At 42.4% G+C, this 23,557-nt stretch overlaps 1 protein-coding gene across 2 annotated transcripts in view; it reads left to right on the top strand.

Moving 5' to 3' along the window:
- CDHR4 (cadherin related family member 4) overlaps positions 1-23,557 on the top strand; it is a 392,851-nt gene that overhangs the window by 308,611 nt on the left and 60,683 nt on the right. For both annotated transcript variants that reach the window (XM_085625056.1, XM_085625057.1), the window contains one exon: positions 20,150-20,177. In XM_085625056.1, the coding sequence (XP_085481182.1) occupies positions 20,150-20,177 (28 nt within the window). The remainder of the gene's footprint in view (positions 1-20,149; positions 20,178-23,557) is intronic.

Genomic DNA, 23,557 nt, shown 5'->3' with positions numbered 1-23,557 from the left:
TTGTTCTTTGGAACACTCTGGGAAGCTGCAGTAGAACACAAAGGAATCAACTGACAGTCTCTGCCCTTGTTGGATGTACATGTTTTACTGAGAATGTCAGACTTCATTCTCACATGACTGAGAAAGATAATGTGAATTTACAGAAAATATGCTCTCAGTTTAGCTTATAGATCACCTTCCAAACCTCTGTGGGAAAAGCATGAGAAAATATTTTTCTCTCAATCATGATATCCCAGCAGAAGGTTTTTTCACATGGTGAAATCACCTTACATACCACAATTCCTAAAATGAGTATGGTACCATCAACAAATGATTTATAATGTAACTAAAGTCTTAAAACCTTCTATTAACTGCAATGCTTTTTAATGAAGTGCTATCATGTATATTGGTCCAAAGATGGCTGCCAACACTTCTTGGATTAAGTGCTGACAGCCAATCAGATCTCAGGATGAGATGTGTGGTTAGGCTCCGCCCACATATATATATGATTTTACTTTTGATTTTCTCAGGAACTACTGAACAGATTGACACCAGACCTGCAAAAGGCACTTCCCTGACCTGAGGACGGCCAAATTTCAAGTAATTCTGTTCAGCCGTTCGGGCTGTACCTTGGACTAAAGGTCCCTATGGAAAAATGCATGGGGAAAATGCGTTTTGGGACCCCCCTTTTTTCTCGGCCCCCGCTTGACGAATCACCCCGAGACTTTCAGGGTAGGAGCGGAGCAGAGCGCCCCACCTATTTTGAAAATTTTGCGAGGATTCGTCAACCGGCGCCAAAGTTATTCCAAATAGAATTTTGCGGATTTCCTATGGAAACACGGTCCTAACTATAACTATCTACTGGCGACCGCCAGTAGATTATATATATATATATATATATATATATATATATATATATATATATATATATATATATATATATATATATATATATACTGAAAAAAAACAAAGGTTAATGTAATTATATAGTTATGTCGACATGTCAATGACAACATTAACATTTTGAACTAACACACAAAAGTTAACCAGTTATAGATAGCAGTGCTAACTATAACTTGCGCCTCGCCATGCATTGCTTCTGACATCGCATATTACATCACTCATGACGTTCTGTGACATCATTTATGACATCAATTATGACATCCCCAATTACATAATTGATGACATTACTGATGACATCATGCAATGTGCGTGTTTTTTTGTTTTATAGTTTACATAGTGGCGAGTAGCTACTATATTTCTTTTCTACCTAATTTTGTACAGATTATGTCCAGCTAATGGGTGTAAGTGTTTACAAAACGTGTGTGCTACTAATGCATCATAGGTGCATAGAGGTATTGAACACATTATAAATTGTTGCATTGAAGGGTAACTCTATGCAGGTGGCAGTTGATGACTTGTGTTCAGCATGTTACATACAAATGTACGTACTACATTCTAAGTATTTTAAGCAGCGTTGAGTCACTAGACAGAATCGTCACAGCATGACAATTTCTACATGACATAGAACACTGTGTGCAGCAGGTATTAACCTATGTACATGTGCTTCATTTTCTTCAATAGGTGGGCTATCTGTAAACTTTTAATCACAGTATAAAGGCTGCAGGTAGTATGATCTTTCGCACCTTCAGACCTTGGTTACTTTAAGCGAAAAGTGTCTTTCTTTAGAAGAGCTGCATAGAGTGTACACTGTTCTTAGTATATACTTTTTAATACTCTGGTGTATTTCTAATGAGAGTTTTAGTGTCTGCAAAAAATGTGGCACAATGTAAACTCTCTCTATAGAGTAAACACTGTTTTCAGTGCCTTCTTTTCTACTCATATCAACGTCATTATCTCAATATAAGTGTGGTGACAGTGAGTTTGTTACAGCTGAAATCTGTCCATCGTAGAGAATTAATTTTGGAACAGACATGGAGTATCTTGAGTAACTTGGCTTTTCTGAACAGTTGTGTACATATTGATCACTGTCTGCAATGAGGGTTTCCCATATATCTATGGTTAATTGTTAATGTGCACTAGACTACCCTTGAAGTGTACAGTATAGGGCAGCAGTCTCCAACCGTGCAGGTAAAACAAGATTACATTAGGTGCCACCCCATGCAAAATTATCACCAGTGATTACCTTACTGCCTCAGACATGGTTGCCACCAGCAATGTAAAAATGCTTTGTCAATGTAGAATATGTCTTCATGGATTACATATAACAGCCATTGCTGTAATGCCCCTGTACCGAGCTAAAAATATCAGTAATAAATCTCTCCAACACCTCATGATTAATATCTCAAATAACAGCTTTAAATATATTTTACAAAGTAAATAATTTTTTCCAAAACATCAGCTTATGAATTATGAAAATACATAAATTTTCATCTTAAACACGCGATTGTCAATTTTGGTATACATATATTAATTCAATCAAGCCAAAGCATCGAATTTAGTTGGCTGGGAAGTATATAGGATAGATGCTAACAGGCAGCTGAATAGCTACTATTAGCTCATGAGCTACTCGTTGGAGAAGTCTGATATAGGGTCAATGGTTTACAGAACACAATCTTGCTACACCTAAGGGAGTTGTATCTGTGATGGCATTAATTATGCTTTATATTACTCTGAGGTATTTTGTACTTACTTTCAGGTCTTTAATGCCATCCTACTTTATAGAGCTGGAGTCTCCAAAATTTTCTCTACTGAGATCTACTTCTGATCAGTGAAAATCATCGTGAGCTACTGAAGGCTAAGCAGCACGCACATTTTTACCAGACACTCCGCACCCAGCTTATGGCCTTAAGCCTAATGCCATAAAGACAGATGCTATGGTATGAACAAAATACTTTGACATGAGGCACTATGACAGGGCTGTCATGTGTGTCAGTGAGCGCATATTCTTTAGGGATATCTCAACATGTGTGTATATGAATGGGATATAAGTGTACAGGTTACTGAGAGACTGAATCGTAGTTATTTATTGTCCAGGACATACCTTTTGCCATCTGTAGCACTCTTACATGTATAACACATATCGGAGATGTTAGACCTGGCCTCATTGGCGTGGATTTCCCCTGTATTTTTGCCTTACCGCCTGTTATTTTGCTTTGTGTTGGACTTTGCTTTTGCTGGTCTAGATGTTTTGGGCACTTTGCCATTGCTGTTCAGTGCCAAAGTGCAAGTGTTCCCTTTGTAAATTGTTGTTATGAATTGGTGATTACATGATTGGCATATTTGGTTTACTAGTCAGTCCCTAGTACAGTGCACGGTATGTGCCCAGGGCCTGTAAATCAAATGCTGCTAGTGGGCTGCAGCACTGATTGTGCCACCCACATAAGCAGCCTTTAAATGTAACTCAGGCCTGCCATTCCAGAGCCTGTGCGCAGTCTGGTACTGCCATGTCGACATGGTAAGTGCACCCACTTGCCAGGCTCTAACCTTCCCTTTTCTTACATGTTAGTGACCCCTAAGGTAGGCCCATGGTAGCTTCTATGTGAAAAGTAGGACAATCCCTGGTGTGTGTGGCATGTCCTGATAGTGAAATACTGCCCATTTCGTTTTTCACTATTGTAAGGCTACCTGTTCCCATAGGCCGGAATGGGGAGTTTGCTTATAACATCTTATAAACATAACTACCCCTGGGAATAAGGTGGGAAAATAAAGTTTAGTATATCTGAACTCAGAATGTCAAAATGCATATTTTAGTGAGGGTGATTTTTACATTCTATGTTTGAAAATACAATTTTTAGAAAGTGGGTATTTTCTTGCTTAGCCATCCAGTGTGCCTCTGCTAGGATGTGTATTGACTGTCTGGCTTTGGACTGACAGGGGCTGGAGATGGGCAGTGGCTCCAGAGAGTCTGGATGAGTCAGGGCTGGGCTGAATAGGCCTGGGCTGCATTTAGAGTGGGGGGGGGGGAGATTTCCTTTCACCTGAATGGGCCTGGTCTGCTTTCCACAATGCTGTCACCACCTCCTGCCAGGAAGCTGCACCAGAGAGGACAGAACTGGTTTTGACTGAGCACAGTGCTTCTCTGAGACCAGAGAACAAATGATTTTGCTGTATAAATATTGGGCCTAGACCCCAGAACTTTAGATCACTTTTGGACTGCAAGAGGAACCTCTGCCAAGGAGAAGAGCTGGAGAAACTAGAGGAGGAGTATTGCCCCTTTGCTGTGTGCTGTCTGGGGTTGGCCTGCAGTGGCTGTTCATGACAAGGAGAGGAACTGTGTGTGTATCCTGCTTGCAAAGTATCTCCAAGGGCTTGAAGGTGAGCTTGCCCCCTGTTCAAGTGGTCTCAGGAACAGCAAAGACCTCATCATCCTTCTGGGTACCGTCGCCACAGAAGAAAATAGAAACCAACTCCGTCACAAGTCCATCATAGACTCCCTGTCCTGAAGGCACCGCAGAGATCACCGCCTTGCTTCGTAATGCAACCCTGGTCTCACCGACTCCGTCAAATAGCCGCTGCTTGTACCACGTCCTGTGTGCACCAGACTGCCGCACCGCTTCGCTACACGCTGCACAGACGTCACCGACTATGTCGGTGCACAGCTCAAACATCAACCAGCTCAGTTGCTGCACTGTGACCTGCCAGCACCGCATCGAGCACCACCTCACCCTGCAACACAAGCCTTGGTCTCACCGACTCCGTCAACGAGCCACTGCCTGCACCAGCCCATGAAGACACCGCATGCTGCAACGCTTTCATCTCACATCGCAACCGCGACAGTTGCCCCTGACCGGCTCGTACCATCATGTCGGCCGCAACAAGAAAGGTACTGTCTCCGAGTCTGTCGACACTTTAACTAACCCGTAACAATGCGGTTGGCTGGAATTGTTAGACTGCTGCGTTCAGTAACGCGGTAGCCCCCAAAGGAGCTACCGAGTTGGTGGAAGTATTTCTTCCAGTATTGAATGTTGGATTTTTGGCGTTTTTAGTCTTGTTTGGTTTAGATAAAGTTTTACTCATTTTTCTAAACTGGTGTGGCGTCCATTTGTAGTGTTTTCACTGTGTTACTGTATGTGTTCACAAATCCTTTACACATTGCCTCTGACATAAGCCTGTCTGCTCGTGCCAAGCTACCAAAGGGATGAGCAGGGGTTATTTCTGAAGTGTATCCCCCTGTCATGATTCTGCCACGTCAGTTTCCTGGTGCACCTTGTCTGGCACCTGTTTACTGTTTTCTATTGTTTTTCACCAATGCTTGTTGTGACTTTTGCCTTTTGTATGTGCCAATGCTTGTTGCAGACTATGATGTTATCAAGGCCTAATGTCCCTTCTCGGCTCCCGTAGTTTTCCTGTGAGCTGGAATCTGGAAGCTTCTTCCTGAGCCCTTTGAATAGGGGCCACACCCTGTTCTGGAAGCTTCTTCCTGAGCCCTTTAAATAGGGGCCACACCCTGTCCTGATTTCTGGTTATTGAGAACCCTGAGCTTGAGTAGCAGCTATTCCTGTTCTACGGTTGCTGAAAGAAGATTCCGGTTGCAGCAAGGAGACTACTGTTTTCTTTTCCCAGGTTGTAGATCCTCTCTCAGCTACAATCAGGTAAGGATTGTTCCTTTCCTAACCAACAGCATTGTGAAAGGAATTATGTGCTGTTTTTATTATTTGCTGTTTTCGTATTTTGCATTTTGAAAGAAAGTTGCATATCGTGTTGAAGCGCTCTTTGAGCATTTACATGTTTGGTAATTTTGGCACTTTGTACATCGCGCTAAAGTGCTCTTTGGTCATTTACATGTTTGGTGATTTTGGCCCTGTTGTACATCGCGCTGGAGCGCTCGTTGGTCATTTAACTGTTTGGTGATTTTGGCATTTTTGTATATCGGGCTGAAGTGCTCTTTGGTCATTTTCATGTTTGGTGATTTTGGCAACTTGGCACATCGCGGTGAAGAGCTCTTTGGGCATTTACATATTGATGACTCTGGCATTTAGGGCACATCGCTCTGAAGCGCTCTTGGGGGGATTTGCATACCTGATGACTTTGGCATTGTGTCACATCACACTGAAGCGCTCTTTGAACATTTGTATATTTGGACTCAGTGCATCGCGCTGAAGCGCTTCCTGCACATTTGCATATTTGAACTCTGATACATAGAGCTGAAGCACTCCCTTAGGCATTTGAATATTAATCTGCCTCATTAGCATATGTAAAGTGTTGTGTATTGCAAAAAGGTTGTTGGAAGTACCACTGTGATATTTAACAGTGGTTAAAGTACATCATTACAGAAACATTGTGTCTAAAGCCAAGTCTTTATATGAATGTGTGCTTCGTTTAAAAACATGGTTGTTTAGCCATAACATTGCATCCTTGAGGATTATAGGAACAGAAATTGCCAGTGAAGCCTGGGAAGACGTACACAACAACTGTTCTATGCATAACCTGCTTTTCTTTTACAGGTAGGTTGTCATTGTTTAACCCATGTTCAATATAGTCAAAGAGTTTACTAAGCCCGAAAGGAAATCTAATCAAGGACAACGTCTCGTTCCAGGTCTCCCTCCCCGCAGTACCCTCCCTAATTCCTTTCCTCCCTATCTAGCCACTTTGATACTCAGTGCAGTTAAGCTTGAGTCGAGGCTGCTGGAAGGTGGGCTTCTTGAGGGTACTGCTCCTGAGGAACCAAACATAATTTTACCAGTTCTGACACCCCCTTACCCTGACTAGGAAGAAGGGTCCCTACTTGGACAAAGGTACCTACCTCTGCCAACTAGAGACCCCCATTTCCAACAGGAGAAATGCAGAAAAATGTTCCTCAAAAAAGTTGGTTGGAACATTTTTCTGTGCTTTAAATTTCTCCAACTTATAATGGTTGTATTTTTCACTTATAAATATGGCACTGTATTGTGAAAATTAAACTGAAGAGTTAACTTTGTTCATATGGAATCCATAAAACTCATCATTACAATTTTCTATCATTTCCAAGTGCCACACTTTCAAACACCAAGTACCTTGCTCCCAGTGGCCTGTAGACATGGTGTCATATTTATAACAAAAAAATACATTTGTTTGAATGGGAGGAAGTGTAAGTAAATAAGCATGCTTCATAAAACTTTAAGAGGTATTTGGCTTAATTGAAAGTGGAGAACGGAATTAACACTTAATGTTTCATATAAAACCTTATCTTCACGTTCCATTTCTCCCCCCAAAAAAAAGACTATTTTTCAGTTATAAACTGGCACAGTGTCTATTGGCCTCCGTGAGCAAAAGGTCTACTGCTTGTAAATGCAACACTTTGAAATGGAAAAATATTAAAATGAAGAGTTAATCATTAAGGTAACCTTTCATTTTAATTTTCTCCCATTTAAAAGCATTCAGAAGCATCATTTTGTTCTTACACTCCAATACTGAGTCGACAATGACTTTTATTTAAGAGTAAAATACTTCAGTGCTACAGTTCTTCACCTCTGCGACCCAGCCTGGCATATAGATCTGACTGAGCACTGGTCATTATCAGGCTCTGCAATCTGCATCCTGATGATAATAATGTAAAGTAAACACAGCCTTCCCTTCACGTTAAAAGTAAAATGTGACCCTGTGCTTATTAAAAAATTAAGACGGCTGCGAGCTACTTTTAAGGTGTCCAGGATCTACTTGTAGGTCCCAATAGAGTAGTTGGAGACCTCTGGTATGCAGTACTGTGTACAAATGAAACGTGGATTATGTCATCAATTATGTCATTTAAGATGTTATCAGTACTGTCATAATTGATGTCATAGAACATGTCATGAGTGATGTAATAAATAAGGTCATATGCTGTGCATGCTGGAGGCGCAACGTACAACTGGTGAATTGCTAAATATAACTGGTGAATATCTGTGTGTTTTTTGTGGTCAAAATGTTAATGTCACTGACATATTCCCCCAACTATAATGTTACTTTAACCTTTGTTTTTTTTTCCAGTGAATTTCTCGGTTTTTTTTTAAAACATAAAGTAATATTTTATTTCCATACTTTAAGCCAAACCCCTGCTGCGGATGACCTTTGGCTATTTTCGGAGGAGGGTTGTCTGCAGGGCCTGGCCTAAGGCCAGGTCTTGCGACAAACACCCCACAGGCAGCCATCCCCACATTGCGCAAGGTCTTTGCTTGTGCACAGCAGGGGGTTAGCCACAGGGCCTGGCCATGGCCCACCCACCCAGAGCCAGCACCGTTGCTTACCACTAACGTGGAAGGGGCAGGGCCAAATGGGCGGAGCTTGTAGGTGAATTTGCACCTCTGCCTACTTAGCAGCAATTAAAAGGAAGAACCAAGGACTCTAATCTCAGACCACGAGACGACAGCAAAGAACCCACTCATCTTGGACAGTCACTATAAAAGAAATTGTGCTCCAATAAATCAACGATGCATTCACCTCAATCAATGATTTAACATCATTTTCAAACATGCAATTGTAAAGAAAACACACTGTCCATCGGGTTAAAAATGTCAGGAATAGAGTTGCATACTACTAACTGGAAGGAAAGACAAGCGGGCAAAGCCTATAGGTGATTTGGCACCTTTGCATACTCAGCAGTTATTAAATGGGAAAACCGTAGACTCTAATCTCAGACCAGGAGCGACAAGAAAGAACCCACTCATCTTGGCCATCACTACAGAAGAGATTGAGCTCCAATAAATGAACGATGCTTGCACCTCTATTAAGGATTTCAAATTGTTTTTCAATGTGCAATTGTAAAGAAAGCACACTGTCTATTCAGGTAGGAAAATGGTGGCAAAACTGTTGCATATCGTGGAAGGAGCAGGGCCAAACGGGTGGATTTTGTAGGGGATTTGGCGCCTTTACATACTCAGCAGCAATTAAAAGGGAGAACCATGGCCTCTGCCCTCAGGACGGGAGACAACAACCGTGGACTATGTCCTCCGATGATATTTTAAAGGGGAAGGATGCCGTGTGCTCCCCCTCCCCGAGCCTGTTTTGGCCCCAGGGACACCATTCCCGGGGCCTTAGTTTAATATAGGTGGCTGCCTCAGTGCCACCTCCGGGCACCCACCATAAACAACGTAGGGGGATGTGGGGGAGCCCCAGGGCCCCAGCCGGCTCCCCGTTTTCTGCAGGAGCCAGCATTGCTCCCATCCACAGGGATCAGCTATTTATGCTGCTCCCTCTGGGTCAGAGCAATATCTTGATCTATTTCTGAAATAGATCATAAGTCTGATCCCAACTGGCGGGAGCATTTTTAAAGCTCCCACCCACTGGGAGCAGACTTTGTTTTTGCTACCATTTGGCTGAAGTTTTACGAATGCTCCCGTCCGGCGGTAGCAAACACAGGTTTCATTGCCTGCACAGGTGCAGAATTACCTTCTGGGGCGCCAGTAGGTAGTAATAGTTAGGACCTAGTTTCCGTGGGAAAAACGTTTTTTGGTTTGCTTATAACTGGCACCATTTGACAAATGTTCATGGGATTAAAAATGAAAAGTGCCCTTTTGTGTCTAGTTGTGTATGTAAGGTTTCGGGGTGATCCGTTAAACAGGGGGTGGGGGGTTGAGAAAAAGTAAGGGATCAAAAAATTTGCACCTCCAATGTTATTGCCCGTAGAGATTTTAGACACGACTATAGCTCGAAACGCTGAACAGAATTACACCAAAGTTCACAGAAAGAAAGAAGCTGGTCCAGAAAGATATCTTTTTATTATTTGGTTTAAATCCCTTCAGTGGTTTTCAAGTCATTAAAGAAAAAACAAATGTATAGATCTAGGGACACTGCTCCTCCACAGATCCAACAAATCTCATACTGAGATCTGATTAGCTGCCAACACTTCATCTAGAAAGTGTTGGCAGCCATTTTTGGACTTTAACTCAGCCAAGTCTAAAAAAAAAGTAAAAGAAAAAGAGAAGGGGTCAGGGTAGGAATACCCTGACCCCCTAGGCCTGGTTGTGGATTCGCAAATTCGCTCTTGGTTTACTTCAGCCCTGAGTGGACCAGGTCATGTGGGCAAAATTAAATTAGTATATTTGGGAGTGGGGAGCACGTGGTCCCCCACTCCAGGCCGTTTACGGCCCTGAGTATGACCACCTCCCTGGCCCAAAGGCAATGCTTATATCGGGAGGGGGACCAACCGGACCCACTACCTGGGTCCATTACGGCCCCAGGGACTACCACCTATCCTGGCCCTTTTTTGGCCCCGGGGACCACCATCTCCACGGGGCAAGTCCCTGTTAATACAAAGGAGGGGGCTGCGTGGCCCCCCCTCCTGGAGCCATTAATGGCCCTGGGGACCGCCACCCCCGGGGCCTGCTCCCTATGCCCGAGATGCCCACCCTCAGGAATAGATGTTTACTTTTGCTTGCCGGGAAGTTAGAGAACTCCTGCCTAGCGAGAGCAAACTGTAAATACGCTCCCAACGGGCAGAAGCAGGAAAACTGCTCCAGCCTGCTGGGAGTGGACTTTTTATAGGTTTTCCTGCCCGCTGTCAAGTAGGCAGGAAAACAGATGAAGTCATTTCTCCTGCATTCCGGTCAGCAGCATTTTTTGCTGCTCCCTCCGTGCGGACCAATGCCGGCTCCCCTGGCATTGACCGCGGGGACATTGAGTCTGCCCTGCAGCCCCCAACATTGCACACTGGAAGTGGCTGGGCCCTGGGAGAATGGGGTCCCCAGGGCCAAAACTGGCCTGAGGAGGGTGGCCATGTGGCACCCCTCCTATTTTACTAATTGACAGGCCCAGGAGATGGGGTCCCTGGGGACAGAATCAGTGCAGGTAGGGGGCAGCGCACCGCCCCCCACATGCCCTAAGGTAACCATAACTCACACCCTTGCCATGCACAGTTTTCTCACTGATAATTTTGCTGCAAATGTTGCAGTGATATTACCAATTATGTCATATGAGATGTCATGAGTGGTGTAATATGTGGGTTAATTAGCAGTGCCTGGCGAAGCCGCTAGTTATAGTTACTTTACGGCACAAGTTATATTTACTGTTTTTCAAAGACATTTGGTTCTCTGAAGCTAAAGTGTATGTATTCTATTCCTCTTTACATCTCATTTAGCATTCACACTAAATTGGTACTAAAACCCATTGCCACGTTTACCATTATCTCTGCAGTTTATCACAGATTAATTAATGTCAAAATATCGAGGTCAGTAATATTGACCTTTACTTATATCAAATCACGGACATCAACTTCCAACATATCGTCAAGCTAAGGAAACATAGGTAACAATGCATGTATTATTCTTACCTCCACATCTACTTAGTGTCACAATATGTTGGTAGTTGATACTCTGCAATCAACCAGTAAGTGCAGGTAGGTCAACATAAAAAAAACATCAGTATTTTGATCGACACCCATAAGATTTAGCGTTTGGTGCTCCTTTTGTTTTCTATTATGATTTTTCCCCAGGAACATGTTGGTGCTAAATGTAAGCAGGCAGCCAACACATCTAGTGAAATTTGCACCCACTTACCATTCTTGCAAAGTGTAAAAATAGAAGCAAAAGTTTGTTTTTCCCAGTTTTTATCATCAACACAATGACTATGGTGTCTCATGAAACCTTAATAGTTGCTAGAGCTTTTGGGGTATGTTGTGGCATGGCACTATAATAGTGGCATACAAGGGATTTCTAGATTGTGAATTGTTGGGACAATCAGTCACTTTATTTGGCAGATGTTGATTGCCTACCTGAAAGAGAGGTTCATTGATTGCCTATGAAATGCACCACTTTAAACATGAATAGGTGGTGTTGGATCCACATGACAACATTCACATTTAAAGATCATACAATTACTCTCCCATTCACTGGTCTGAGAAAAGAGACTTCGGACTCAAAGGACAGGAAGAGTTGATTCCCTCATCATAGTTAGAAATAACAGACCGAGTATCATTATGTTTTTGGGAATATCTGACTTACTTTTGACTTGCTAATGATTTCCCCTAGTTTACCCCTGATCTTTTAGGAGTTGGCCACACTGCCTCATAGAAGAAAGCCTTGTTATTGAAGCCCAATCACTGTAGATAAGGGTTCGGCATGCAGTATGAGTAATGACTTCACTTTAGTACTCAAAGGTGACCATTGTAAATTGAGGCTACTGCACGACTATGCATTCAGTTTCACTCGGACTTCTAAAGGTAATTCCTGTAAATTAAGAGCAAGTTTTGAATGAGCACAGAGATTAAACACTGGCCGCACCTGAGTGAGGCCTGTGACGGAAATGGAATTATAAACATACTTGTTTAGTGTAGGATTTGTCAGGGCACAGACACTAAATTAACTACTGGGGTGATTGTTGTGTCCTCATTATATGGGCACCTGGAATAACGTGAACTAATTAGGGCTTAGCACTATCAAGCCTAGAGATGATTTTACAAAAGGCACATTGCACCTTAAACTATATATGGAAAGCTCACTTTATTTAATGCCAGGGGCTAGAAATAAGCTGGCTAAGATTCCATTTCTAGGTGTTTTGAAGCCCTGGGCGAGAACTGAAAAATGCTGCCCCCTCCCTTTTACTACCATCACTCTCTCCCCCTGTCATCCAGGCTAGAAGAATTAATGCATTAGATATAAAAGAACTTGTATTCAACATTAAACAATAAAACACATCAAACATTCCAAAAACATTTCCAACAAGCATTTACAATGCAATGGTCTCGGCATTGGTAAAGTTAGAGCTATTGGCATTGCTCATGACATTTTTGTTTAGGTTTTTGTTTTTAAAACATTTAAAGAAACGGCATTGTTATTTACAATGTCAATAGCTTAATCACTCTCAAATGCGAGGCCTACTGCATTTGCACCCACACACAGAGCCACCGACACACACACTGATTAAGCTATTGACATTGTAAATAACAATGCCGTTTCTTTACATGTTTTAAAAACAAAAACATAAACCAAAAAAATGTCATGAGCAATGCCAATAGCTCTAACTTTAACAATGCCGAGACCGTTGCATTGTAAATGCTTGTTCGCTAGCCGAGACCTAAAAACTAAATAAAACATGTTCCGCAGAGGAAAATACAAGCAGCCTTCATTTTGTGTTCAGGCAGTGTTCTTGAGTGTGTACAGTTTTCCCCTTTCAGATGGTTGTGAAATCTAAGATGGGGTTTAGTGGATATGTCACCTGTAGGATTAAGAAGACCTGTGTTGTTATCCTGGCTGTCCTCACTTGACCGGATTGTGGGATCCTACGCATGACTAACCCATCCTGTTACTACGGTGGTGCTGTATTGGAATCACAACCCTTCCTGTTGCCCCGTGTGCAGCGCCTCTTCTGTGTTCCGGTCTTGGCACAGACATGCCTCTCGTAATAAATCACTCATGCATACATCAGTGTGGTCCTCGCAGATGCATTCTCTCAATTATTTACATTTTCACCTACCACTTGCTCTGTGATTTATCCTGGGGGTGTATCCATCCCTCCATACGTGATTAACATAATTCCGAACGAGAACCCATTAGTCACATCACACAAAATCACCATTTCACCTTCCACAATAAACACCCTCCCAGTCTGCAGGCAATAATAAAAGAACCAGATCTTCTTGTCCTATCCTGGAGTTGCTGACAGATGGAGAGTTCATTGGGGTGTAGCTTGAGTCATGGGTGCCCTGAGCAGCGATGGTGCCTGGAAGCTCCTTGTCTGCTCTTGCTGTGAGGTTTTGGTGGGTTAGGCGCTGGCTGGAGGTAGGGCTGGCATGATGGTGGTTCAATACTTCTGGCCCTACCCCAAAGTTGCCCACAGATGGACAGTTCATCAGGATGTGGCTGGGGACAGTTAGAGGTGCCCCTAGCAGGGATGCAGCCCAGGAAGTTCTCATAGCTTTCACTTGTGAATAATTGATGCTATGTTGCCTTATGATATGCTATTTAAAGAATGTTGTCAGGTATCTGAGCCTGCCTTGAGGGGATGTAATTATAATTCTTACAAAGTCTTACAATCTTCTGCCATTAAGAAGTCTGTAAAGAAAGAATGCGTAAACTTTAACATATCTGGTGTTTGGATATAAAGTAAAGAAAGCTATGTCCTACAATGAATACCAACAGACTGTGGTCTTTCGTCTGTATTTTATATGTATTGGTATGGAAGGTGTATTATCAACTGAGTACACAAGTGAGAACATTAAGATGTCAGTGTGACGAGGTGCCCACAACAACCCAAGAAGGGGTGAGGTGGAACAGCCTCTAGGAAGCACATTTTTTCCTACAAAAGGTACCTCTGAAAGGCTATTAGGACTGGAGAGTGTCAGTTCCTAGTCAGGAACCTTTCTGGTAGGGGGTGTTTGCAAAGGATTCATCGTTGGGAAGGGTCAGTTTGACTATTGACTGCTAGGTGAGGGATACAGTTCGACAATGTTTATTCAGTCCATGAAGAGGCTGGTGGTTCTGGACATCTCCAAAGAAGCAGGCACTGCCAGAAGAGACTAGGGATTGCTCAGGTATAGAGTAATAATCACACCATGTGACATGTGTGCAGATTATTTGTGTAGGTAAACAAGGCTGCTGCCTTTAAACACAACTATGAGCTCTCTTGCTGGCATGCGGGGTTTCGTGAATGCTCACTCTCTCCACCCACCACTGGTCACATCACACACTAGGCAGGGGAGCTGCAAGGGCCGCTGCTCCCAAATCAGTGGACTCCCAACTCGAGAAAACAACTTCCTTTCACATTTTCCAGTTTCGACACTGTACGTTTTATGGCAATATAGGGGCTTTTAGGGCTGTTCCAAGTGAACAGTTTTCAGACTATTTGGGTTCAAAATTAGTAAAAGGGGTATTATTAACCAATCAGGGCGATTTCAGTGGTAGTTGGCCTTTCCCGGGAAACTGCAACCTACATGTCACGAAGGGCACCGTCTGGTGCTTCGTTTAAATTCATGAATTGATGACCTTTGCACTTTACTAACAGAAACTGGTGTTATCTAAACAGTGGTCTAAACTAAAACCATGTGGAATTGGGGCAATAGAGAGAGGCAGGGGTAGGAGGGAGAAGTAAAAGAGAGATGGGAATAAAAGGACAAAGAGAGAAAAGTGGAGAGAGAAATGGGTATGGAGTAGAAGAGAAAGAGAGAAAAGTGTACAGTCCAAATGTCTCTCCATAGGCCATACAATCTGGCATGGCTAATCTTAAATGTAAGTTTCTCCCTTATTGTGCACTACATCCCAAGACAGACCTGAAATTCTGTATCTCCAGAATGAATAAAGAGTGGACAGGGAGACGCACCTTTTCCTGTCTAGTGCTAAGACAGGAGACCTGTCAGAAGAAATCTAATGACCCCCTATATGTCTTGTAGAGGGCTACAGTAATTTATTTATTCCGATTAAGCTTTGGTGAAATCTTAATATGGCCCTCGCCTGGCATGTCAGTGCCATGAAACCTTCCTGATGACAAGAACTATATAAATAAATATTTAAAAATGAGAAGGGGAAGACGAGCAGCAGAAGAGACGGCATATATTGTACAGTACTACACCATTTATCTAGCGCTTGTGGGGCACTGAAGCGCTTGCCTAGGTGGGCAGCCAGCTACACCATGTCGGGTATGCGACTGGAAGGCTGTGGTCTTTGTTTTGGGATCCTTTGTGGTGTGTATGATCACCGACATGGTTATATGGTGTTCTGGGGCGCAGTGCGGAGCAGTGTGCTGGATGACGAGGTGTGAGAGATAGGAGCACAGTTCATGGGTTTCAGTAAGTGGCAGCTTTAAGCTGAGAAACACAGAAAAGACGATCTGAAGAAGGCGAAAGGAAGACACAAAGCAAGAGACGGAAAGAGAGCGTTGTGAACATGGAGAGGGAAGCGAACGAGCACAAAGGGAACGGGGAGAGAGGCAGGGAAAGAAAGTGAAATAGGAGAAGACGAGTAAAGAGAGCGAAAAGCCGAGAGAGGTGAAGAGTGAAGCGCAGAAATATAGGAAGGAGAGTGAGAGTCAAAAAAGAGAAGCAAGAGAAGGCGGGGCAAGGGAGAGAAGAGGACGAGAGCGAGAAAGGTGAAAGTAAATGAGAGAGAGCACTAGAGTGAAAGAGAATTAGGAGAGGACTAAAAAGAAAGAGAGGGGTGGAAACGAAACATCTCAAAGAATCCCAGCAATATAGGAGATATGCGCGGAAGCAGAGAGAGACGAGGAAGCAGGAGAGACATAGACGCAAAGGTATAGAAAGGAGGAAAGACAGAAACAAAGGTATAGAAAGGAGGACAAACAGACACAAAGTTGCAAAGACGAGGAAGGACAGACACAAAGATATAGAAATGAGGAAAGACATGGACACAAAGGTATAGGAAGGAGGAAAGACAAAGGTATAGAGACGAGGAAAGACCGAGGCACAAAGGTAGGAGAGGACGTGGAGAAAGATCGGCCTGGGAGACAAGGGGGGAGAGGAGAGGGGGGTATCGGAGCAGTAAATCTCTTAGCCTCTGACATTGTCTCTCAAGGATTATGTGATCCATACGCACTGCACTGGCGCTGCCTTAAACACTTTATGCCAGTGTTTCCCAAACTGTGGTCCGGGGACCCCCAGGGGTCCCTGACACTTTCCCAGGGGGTCCGCAGGCAGCAGTTTAAAAAGCACTGCACTTGTACAATTAGCAGTTTTCCAGAAACAATAAAAGTGTCAAGATAACACCAGTGATTAATGTACCTGCTGGAGAGAGATGAGAGTTTTGTCCTGTGGCAGCTTTGAGTTAGCTAATGTAGCACAGAGGGTTAATATGCCCATTGCAAAGAACGTGTACTGTGCATTTTAAATAACAGTACTTTATGTGCATAGGCGAGTGGGTTACTGCTTTTGTCACAAAGATTATTTTGTTACTGTGCAGTACATAATTGTCATCAAAGAGCTGCTTGCAAACTGCATGGTACAAGTTAGTAAGTTATGTTTTTTCCCTGTCTTTCATTATCCCGATGCTGCTAAAAAAGTTTATTAGGGCGGAAATACATTTTTATTGTTAAAGTCAATGCTAATCACTGTTTTATGTTCTGAATCCCGAGTTTTTTGTGCTTCTCCAGACCAAGCACTCTTTAAAAATGCCTACCAGTGTAAATGACATGTGAATCCTACACCTTGTAGTCCCCTTTGCCTTATGTAACATTTTCTATACACTGAATTACACTTATGATTAATTGTCTCTATATGTGTGTGATGTAAAGTGATAAACGTGTTGTAGACTGCACCGTTGTTTCCTAAATTTCTTTGGGGGGAGAGCCTCCCAAAGCCCCATTTGTAGTGGTCAGGCACACTCAATGCACTTGGCGTGCACCGTATGGGGACTGGTCTGAAAACATTTTCCAGGGCTGCTTTGGGTTTCCAGTCTGGCCCTGGCAGGAGTAGGAGCCTCGTACTGCGAAATAAAACCAACCATTTAAAAATTAGTCACAGAGATGCAGCACCAACCTTCCCATTAAAATTTTATTTTTTTGAAAATTCTTTCAATATAAAATACCAAGGGGGATATTTACAAAAGAAGTTTGGAGCGTGTCGTTAGCCTCTGTGTCTTAACGACACGCACCGCCACTTCAGAAACGCAGGGCTGCACCATATTTACAAGAATATGGTGCAGCCCTACATTTTGCCCTGTGCTGGTGCTACACTTAGCAGTGTAGCGCCAACGCAGGCACCCTTGCAACACAGTGCAAGCGTGTCTGCCTGCAGGGGAAGATTGTTTATGTAAAGGAAGGGCCCCCCTTCCTGCACATGATCTTGAAATGGGGTTTTGTCACTTGTAGGTGTGCTGCTTAATGCAGCACACATGGAAGTTACAAAATGCCATTTTTTTCATGATTGTTTATGTGCAGGAAGGGTGACCTTCCTGAACATAAACAATCCAATGCGTTTTGCTTTTTCCATGTGTGCTGCACAAGCCAGCACACATGGAAAAAGCAAAAATGAGGAGAAATAAAGCATTTCTCCTCGTTTCGCCAAGTTAAGACCTGGTTTTCCCTGGTGTTAATTTTGGCGCTGCCTCCTATTTACGCTACCCCTGTGAATAGGGGGAAGCATCAAAATCAATGGGTTTTGCGGTGGAGTGCCCACTGCAAAACCCACTACCCACCCCTTCACGCTAAGCATTGCGCGAAAGGGGGCCTTATTTACAAGGCAACGTTAAGCCATATTAAGTGGCTTACCGCTGCCTTGTAAATAAGGCAAAGCCCCTATCGACACGCGAACATTGCAAAAAGTGATGTTTCCATGGTGGTAGGGGTTTGTAAATATGCCCCTAACATCCTTAGTATTTCGAATATTTGTTTTGTGTGCACACGTGTTAATTTTTTTCGAATTACTGCTTTAACGTTTGAAATTTAAATCATAAAAATTGCTTTGGGGTCCCCGACTTCCAGTGGTGACTCAGTGGGATCCTCAGGAGTCAAAAGTTTGGGAACCACTGCTTTATGCTATGGCAATAAAGCAATGTTGTGTCGAGGAGTGGATGGAGGTAAGGGAGTGGAAAGACAAAGAGAGAGAGAGAGAGAGAGAGAGGCACAGGGTCAAGACTGATTTGCATATGGCCATGTCTGAACTGGGGTGGCGTAGTGGGCAAAAGAACGATGGATTTAACCCAGATCTCTTGACTGGGGGAGAATGTCTGCATTGTCAGCATTCCGTCCATCATTTGTTTGTTGTAACGTTTTTCGCCCTAAGTGGGATGGGTATTCCCAGACGTGGGACCCGTGCTCACTACGCCACTGGAGTCAAGCTATCCTGGCTGATGACGGCTGATAGCCAGAAACCGGTCCTAGGATGCTTGATTCGGGTCCAGGGAAGACATGGCTTGGCAGTTCGGGCTGGACTGTTCCCATGAGGCACAGGGTCAAGACTGATTTGCATATGGCCATGTCTGAACTGGGGTGGCGTAGTGGGCAAAAGAACGATGGATTTAACCCAGATCTCTTGACTGGGGGAGAATGTCTGCATTGTCAGCATTCCGTCCATCATTTGTTTGTTGTAACGCGCAGCATGTACAAGCTGGTGCGCTTGCACTCACATACAGGTGCTGTTGCCTTCAAATTAAAAAATGTTTCCCCCTTCTGCCACCCTAGCCCCTTTGCCGCCCTAGGCGGCCGCCTAGTCTTGCCTAATGGTAGAAAATGCCCTGTCTGTAGGCCACACCATAGAACTGAATGGGATTACATATAGAGTGTAGCATGGTTAGTAATCAACAGTGGAAACAGGGCACTTTAGTCAAAGCAGCAATAGCAGGAGTATTATGTTTTTTGTGAATGCACTCTACCAGTATGTTTTTTTAGGTCTTTTGTTTAACTTGATTTAATCATTGTTTTCATCACGGGAAGAACCCTGATTTTACATGTGCTTTTATAAAGTTGTCCAACAGTGATATTACGTATGAAAAGTGTACAATGCATCATATTGTAAGTTTTTATTAACTAAACAATAAAATAATATTTCATTTTTACTGGGGTGATTGGTTCTTTCTATAAGAATCTAGTAAAGGAATAGAGGTGGAGAATTGTAGAAGCACTCCACCATTCCTCACCTGTTCCCTCAATTTTTAAAATTATTACATCTGCAGGGTGGAAAAGGGAAGCCTGCATTGGACAGGACACTAAAAAACTTTTATTAATTTTTCATAACACTATTGACACAAAGAAGTGACTTCAGCACGATTTGCCCGAGGGTCCAAGGAAATTTGGTGATTACATCATCAGGTGCTCAGGGACTACATGTTTAGATGGATAATCTCTGGCTCACAGTACAATAAACAGTAACTGTTCTAAACGCCTGCTGGTATCTGAGCATTTAAAAAATGTTATGATCCTCAAAATGTCTGAATCAAGGCAAAGGCATAGAAAGCATGAGTTCCGAAGCAAATGTTACAATTCAGAAAGTATCCGATTACAATGAATTAATTGGTTGAAAGTGGAAAAGTCCGAGCATCATGATAAAGCATCTAATGGGTAGTAGGAAAGCAATACCAAAAAAAGTGATTTTAGATTTTTCTATGGGTGTTAGGATTACGTAGGAATTTTAGTTGAGGTTATGGCATTAGACCAAATTAGCATATTATCCATTCTAATTAAATCCGCCCTAAAGAAAGCATCTCAGTAAAATAGGAGCTAAATGCTCCTTTCGAGCTAGTATTCTTGTATCATTACCTGGAATAACCCTCGCAGAGTGAGGCCATACTTGGAGAAGCTGAGAATCTACACATAGAGTACTTTGAGAGGTGTCTTGTGATATTGGAATTAATTCTAATCACTTTCTTTTCTTTAGCAATTTGATTGTCGAGCTCAAGATCGAGGTAAGTACATTATAACAAGTTTTTCCTGTGTCTGTTTTTCACTATACCCTCCCTGGTGTGTATTTATCTTCATGTCCAATCTTTACCCGTACACATTTTACCATGAAGAACATACCTGATTAAAGTACATTAAAACAACAGAACCCCACCCTGTTGCTACACGCTGGTACATGCTACAGGCATATTACAGAATCCAGACTTGCACCCAGATACCTGTTATAGAGTTGTATGAATGCCGTTTGGTTTAGCCTCAGGGGCGGTCATTGTTAACAGTTAATGGATAAATTATTTAAAAACCTCTAGAGGGTAGTTTATTTTCAGGATGACATCTTGGTTATAAGGAAAGGATATTCTGGAGCATGATCGTGAGTTGTGAACAGCGTTGAAAAGATTGGCATCCAATGGGTTAGCAGCAGAGTTAAAGAAATGTAACTTTGCTACGGATACTGTAACATAATTGGGACATGAGATAATTAGATCTGGTATTACTCTGAAGAAGGCGTTGGTGGCGTCTATTAATGACGCCCCCAACTACTTGTAAAGATGACAAGAGATCATTTCTGGATCTAAGGGATTTTCACTCCAAATTTGTGAAGATTTTTTCTGGGAAGACAGACGAGTTACTACAAATGCTGAAAGATCACCAATAATTTGTGTGGAATAAAAAGGCACAAAAAATAATTTGATAGTATTGAGGTGGATCTTTGTAATGCTGTTCCAATGCATGGGTTTGATTCTACTGCTAGTAGTATTCTCACCACAGAGGCCAGTGGAAAAGATTAGGAGCAGTTTAGTCATAGTTTTTGGAGGATGGTGAAGAATATATTGTGTCATTTGCTTCCCGTTCCTTGTCTCCCACTTGGGAAAAGTATTCTGTGATTGAAACAGAGATGGTAATGTCTGTTTGGGTTATGGAGTAGTCCAGGCAATACCTGTGGGGTGCAAGATTCCCTTTACGTACAGATCAAAAACCATTGTTGAAGGTTTTGACCACAGAAAGTGTAGTGAAAGCAAATCCTTGCATAGCTAGGATGTCTTAGAGATTCTTTTTACATTTATGATGTAGAATATTTACCTGGGAAAGGAAACAGGGTTGCCGAATACTTGAGCAGAACCCCGTTATCCTTGAGAGTATATGAATCTAGTGAGTGGGACAAGTACTGTGTAGCCATGGTGGAAGAAATTGGTGCCATCATGAAAAATGATTAGGAGTCTGGATATGACAAGGATGATGTGTTAAAAGAAGTTAAATGGTATGTTGTGAGTGGTTGACCGGAGAAGAAAGAACTAAAGGATGTTTGTAGGACCTATTAGGAGCTAAAAGAAGAGCTGTCTGTGTTTTACCAAGGGTCACTCCTCAGAGGTGAGAGTCATTCTTTCACAGATTCTCTAACAAAATAATTTGAGTATTACACACGAAGGACGTGTGGGAATTGTCAAATCCAAAAAAGGGTAAAGGCCTCATGTTGGTGGTAGTATACAAGCTGCCATACATTTTGCGAAGAACTGAGAGAAGTAACTTAGTGCACTTTTATGGGCATATAGGATTACTCCTACAGTGATGGGGTATAGTCCCATTCAAAGTATTTAGGGGTAGAGAAACATTCATCAAGGATAATAATGTTTGGATGTCTGTGGATCACCAGAATGTATGTTCACCTGCTGTTGTAAAAATGCATTTAATGGATGCACAGAGTGTATATAAGGAGTACTTGGACAGAATGCATGGTGTGAAGGAAGTTGATTTCCAGAAGGGAGATTGGCTTCATGTGAAACTTAGTCCCAGGAATAAGAAGAAAAGTAGCAAGCTCTCTGAATCTTTGCAAATGAAGGAGGTTTATGTATGCTCTGCGAAGCTGAGTGATGGTAAAGTGTGGCATTTTGGAAGAATGTCTAGGTGTAACAATATAATGTGTTAGGGGCATAGTCAGAAGGAAGTGGATGCTGCTGTCAATGCTCATTTGTTGTGGTGGGGAGAGGATGATGTGGAACTGCTGTAGACACTGATGACCGTTCAACAAAAGATATTGGAAGGAGATTATCCAAACCTACAACTGCAACCTCTGATGGAGTTGTGATCCTTCCTAGTAAGTTGAAAGATTTTGTTTTGAAAAAAAGTAGCAATGTTTAAGCTTACATGTTATGTAAAATTTATTAGCAATGGACAACGTGTACTTTTATGCTATTCTATGTTATGTTACTGGAACTGTGTTGGGGTTGTTGTTTTGCTAAAGGGGGAAGAAGTGTGGCATCTTGGTTGTGGGTTGCCATGGGGATGTTAATGTTCCAGTGGGGATTCTAGAGTGTTGGAGTGCAGTGGCAGAAGGAGAATGAGCAGAGGTGTCAGCTCATGGTTTAGTACTATCCGCTCTTAATAAAGGATAGTTACTCTCTATCCATCTTGAAGAAACGACTACAATACCTGGATGAAATCCTTACACCTACGAGCCTAAGCACTGCTCCTATTTCATGAATTATTGGAAGGAGAATTGTTGCCTACAAGTAATGGTATTTCTATATTCAAGTTGTCCTTATAAGTCACTATAAAAGAAGAGACTTTCTTAGACTTTGTTTTTCACCATTTAATTGAGAATTGATTTTTTAACGTTTTAAGACAATCCATCTCCATTGGCAAAAGTATCTACATGTTTACTGAGGCAAAAATCCAACATTCAGTACATTTTGCAAAGTAAGTATCTTAGTTGTCATCACATAAACCGAAAGGTTAGCTAAATATAGGCTCTCTGACATCTTTATTCCATACAAATAATGTGTCTGTTAACTCACTCTTCCTTCCTTTTTTCCCCAATTCACGGAGTGGGTACGAAAAGATCCCTTTCCATGATGAATAAGATTAGAAAAAGCAAGCAGCACTATGTTACTTACGGTGTTACTAGTACAGACCTAGCAACATGTGGACTAATTGTAGTCGGATGAATAGTTTTATGAATATGATAGTAGAAAAAAACTGATCTAGGTTGATCTAAAGGTCATATCTTTAGGAAAAGAAGCTGCAGGCGATCCCCTTTGCAAATGTTCTGTTACTGTAATCAATGGCATCCATGTCCCTCTCAAACATTACTTTTTACACTTTGATTTAAGTGCAGACACTCAAAGCCAAATTGCAAGTCTAATGTTACTTTGGGTGAAAATTGCAAACCAACTAATACCTGTTAGTTTAGGGTACGTAACCAGCTGGTGTTTAATCTGTACTCGCTTCCAAGTTGCAGTCCTCAAAATTGGGGATAACATGCTATTTTTACCTGTTTTCCCTCATTCTTAGGTACACAAAATAGGAATACGCATTGGCTGCCCTCCCAGTTTGAGGCATGTTTTACATGCCACAAACCTGGAGGGAAAGTCCCTACACTGCACATAAT

Source organism: Triturus cristatus, chromosome 9 (assembly GCF_964204655.1).
Source record: "Triturus cristatus chromosome 9, aTriCri1.1, whole genome shotgun sequence".
Taxonomy (NCBI): Eukaryota; Metazoa; Chordata; class Amphibia; order Caudata; family Salamandridae; genus Triturus; species Triturus cristatus.
Note: the sequence above shows the minus strand (reverse complement) of the source record. Positions and strands in the feature narration are given on the sequence as shown.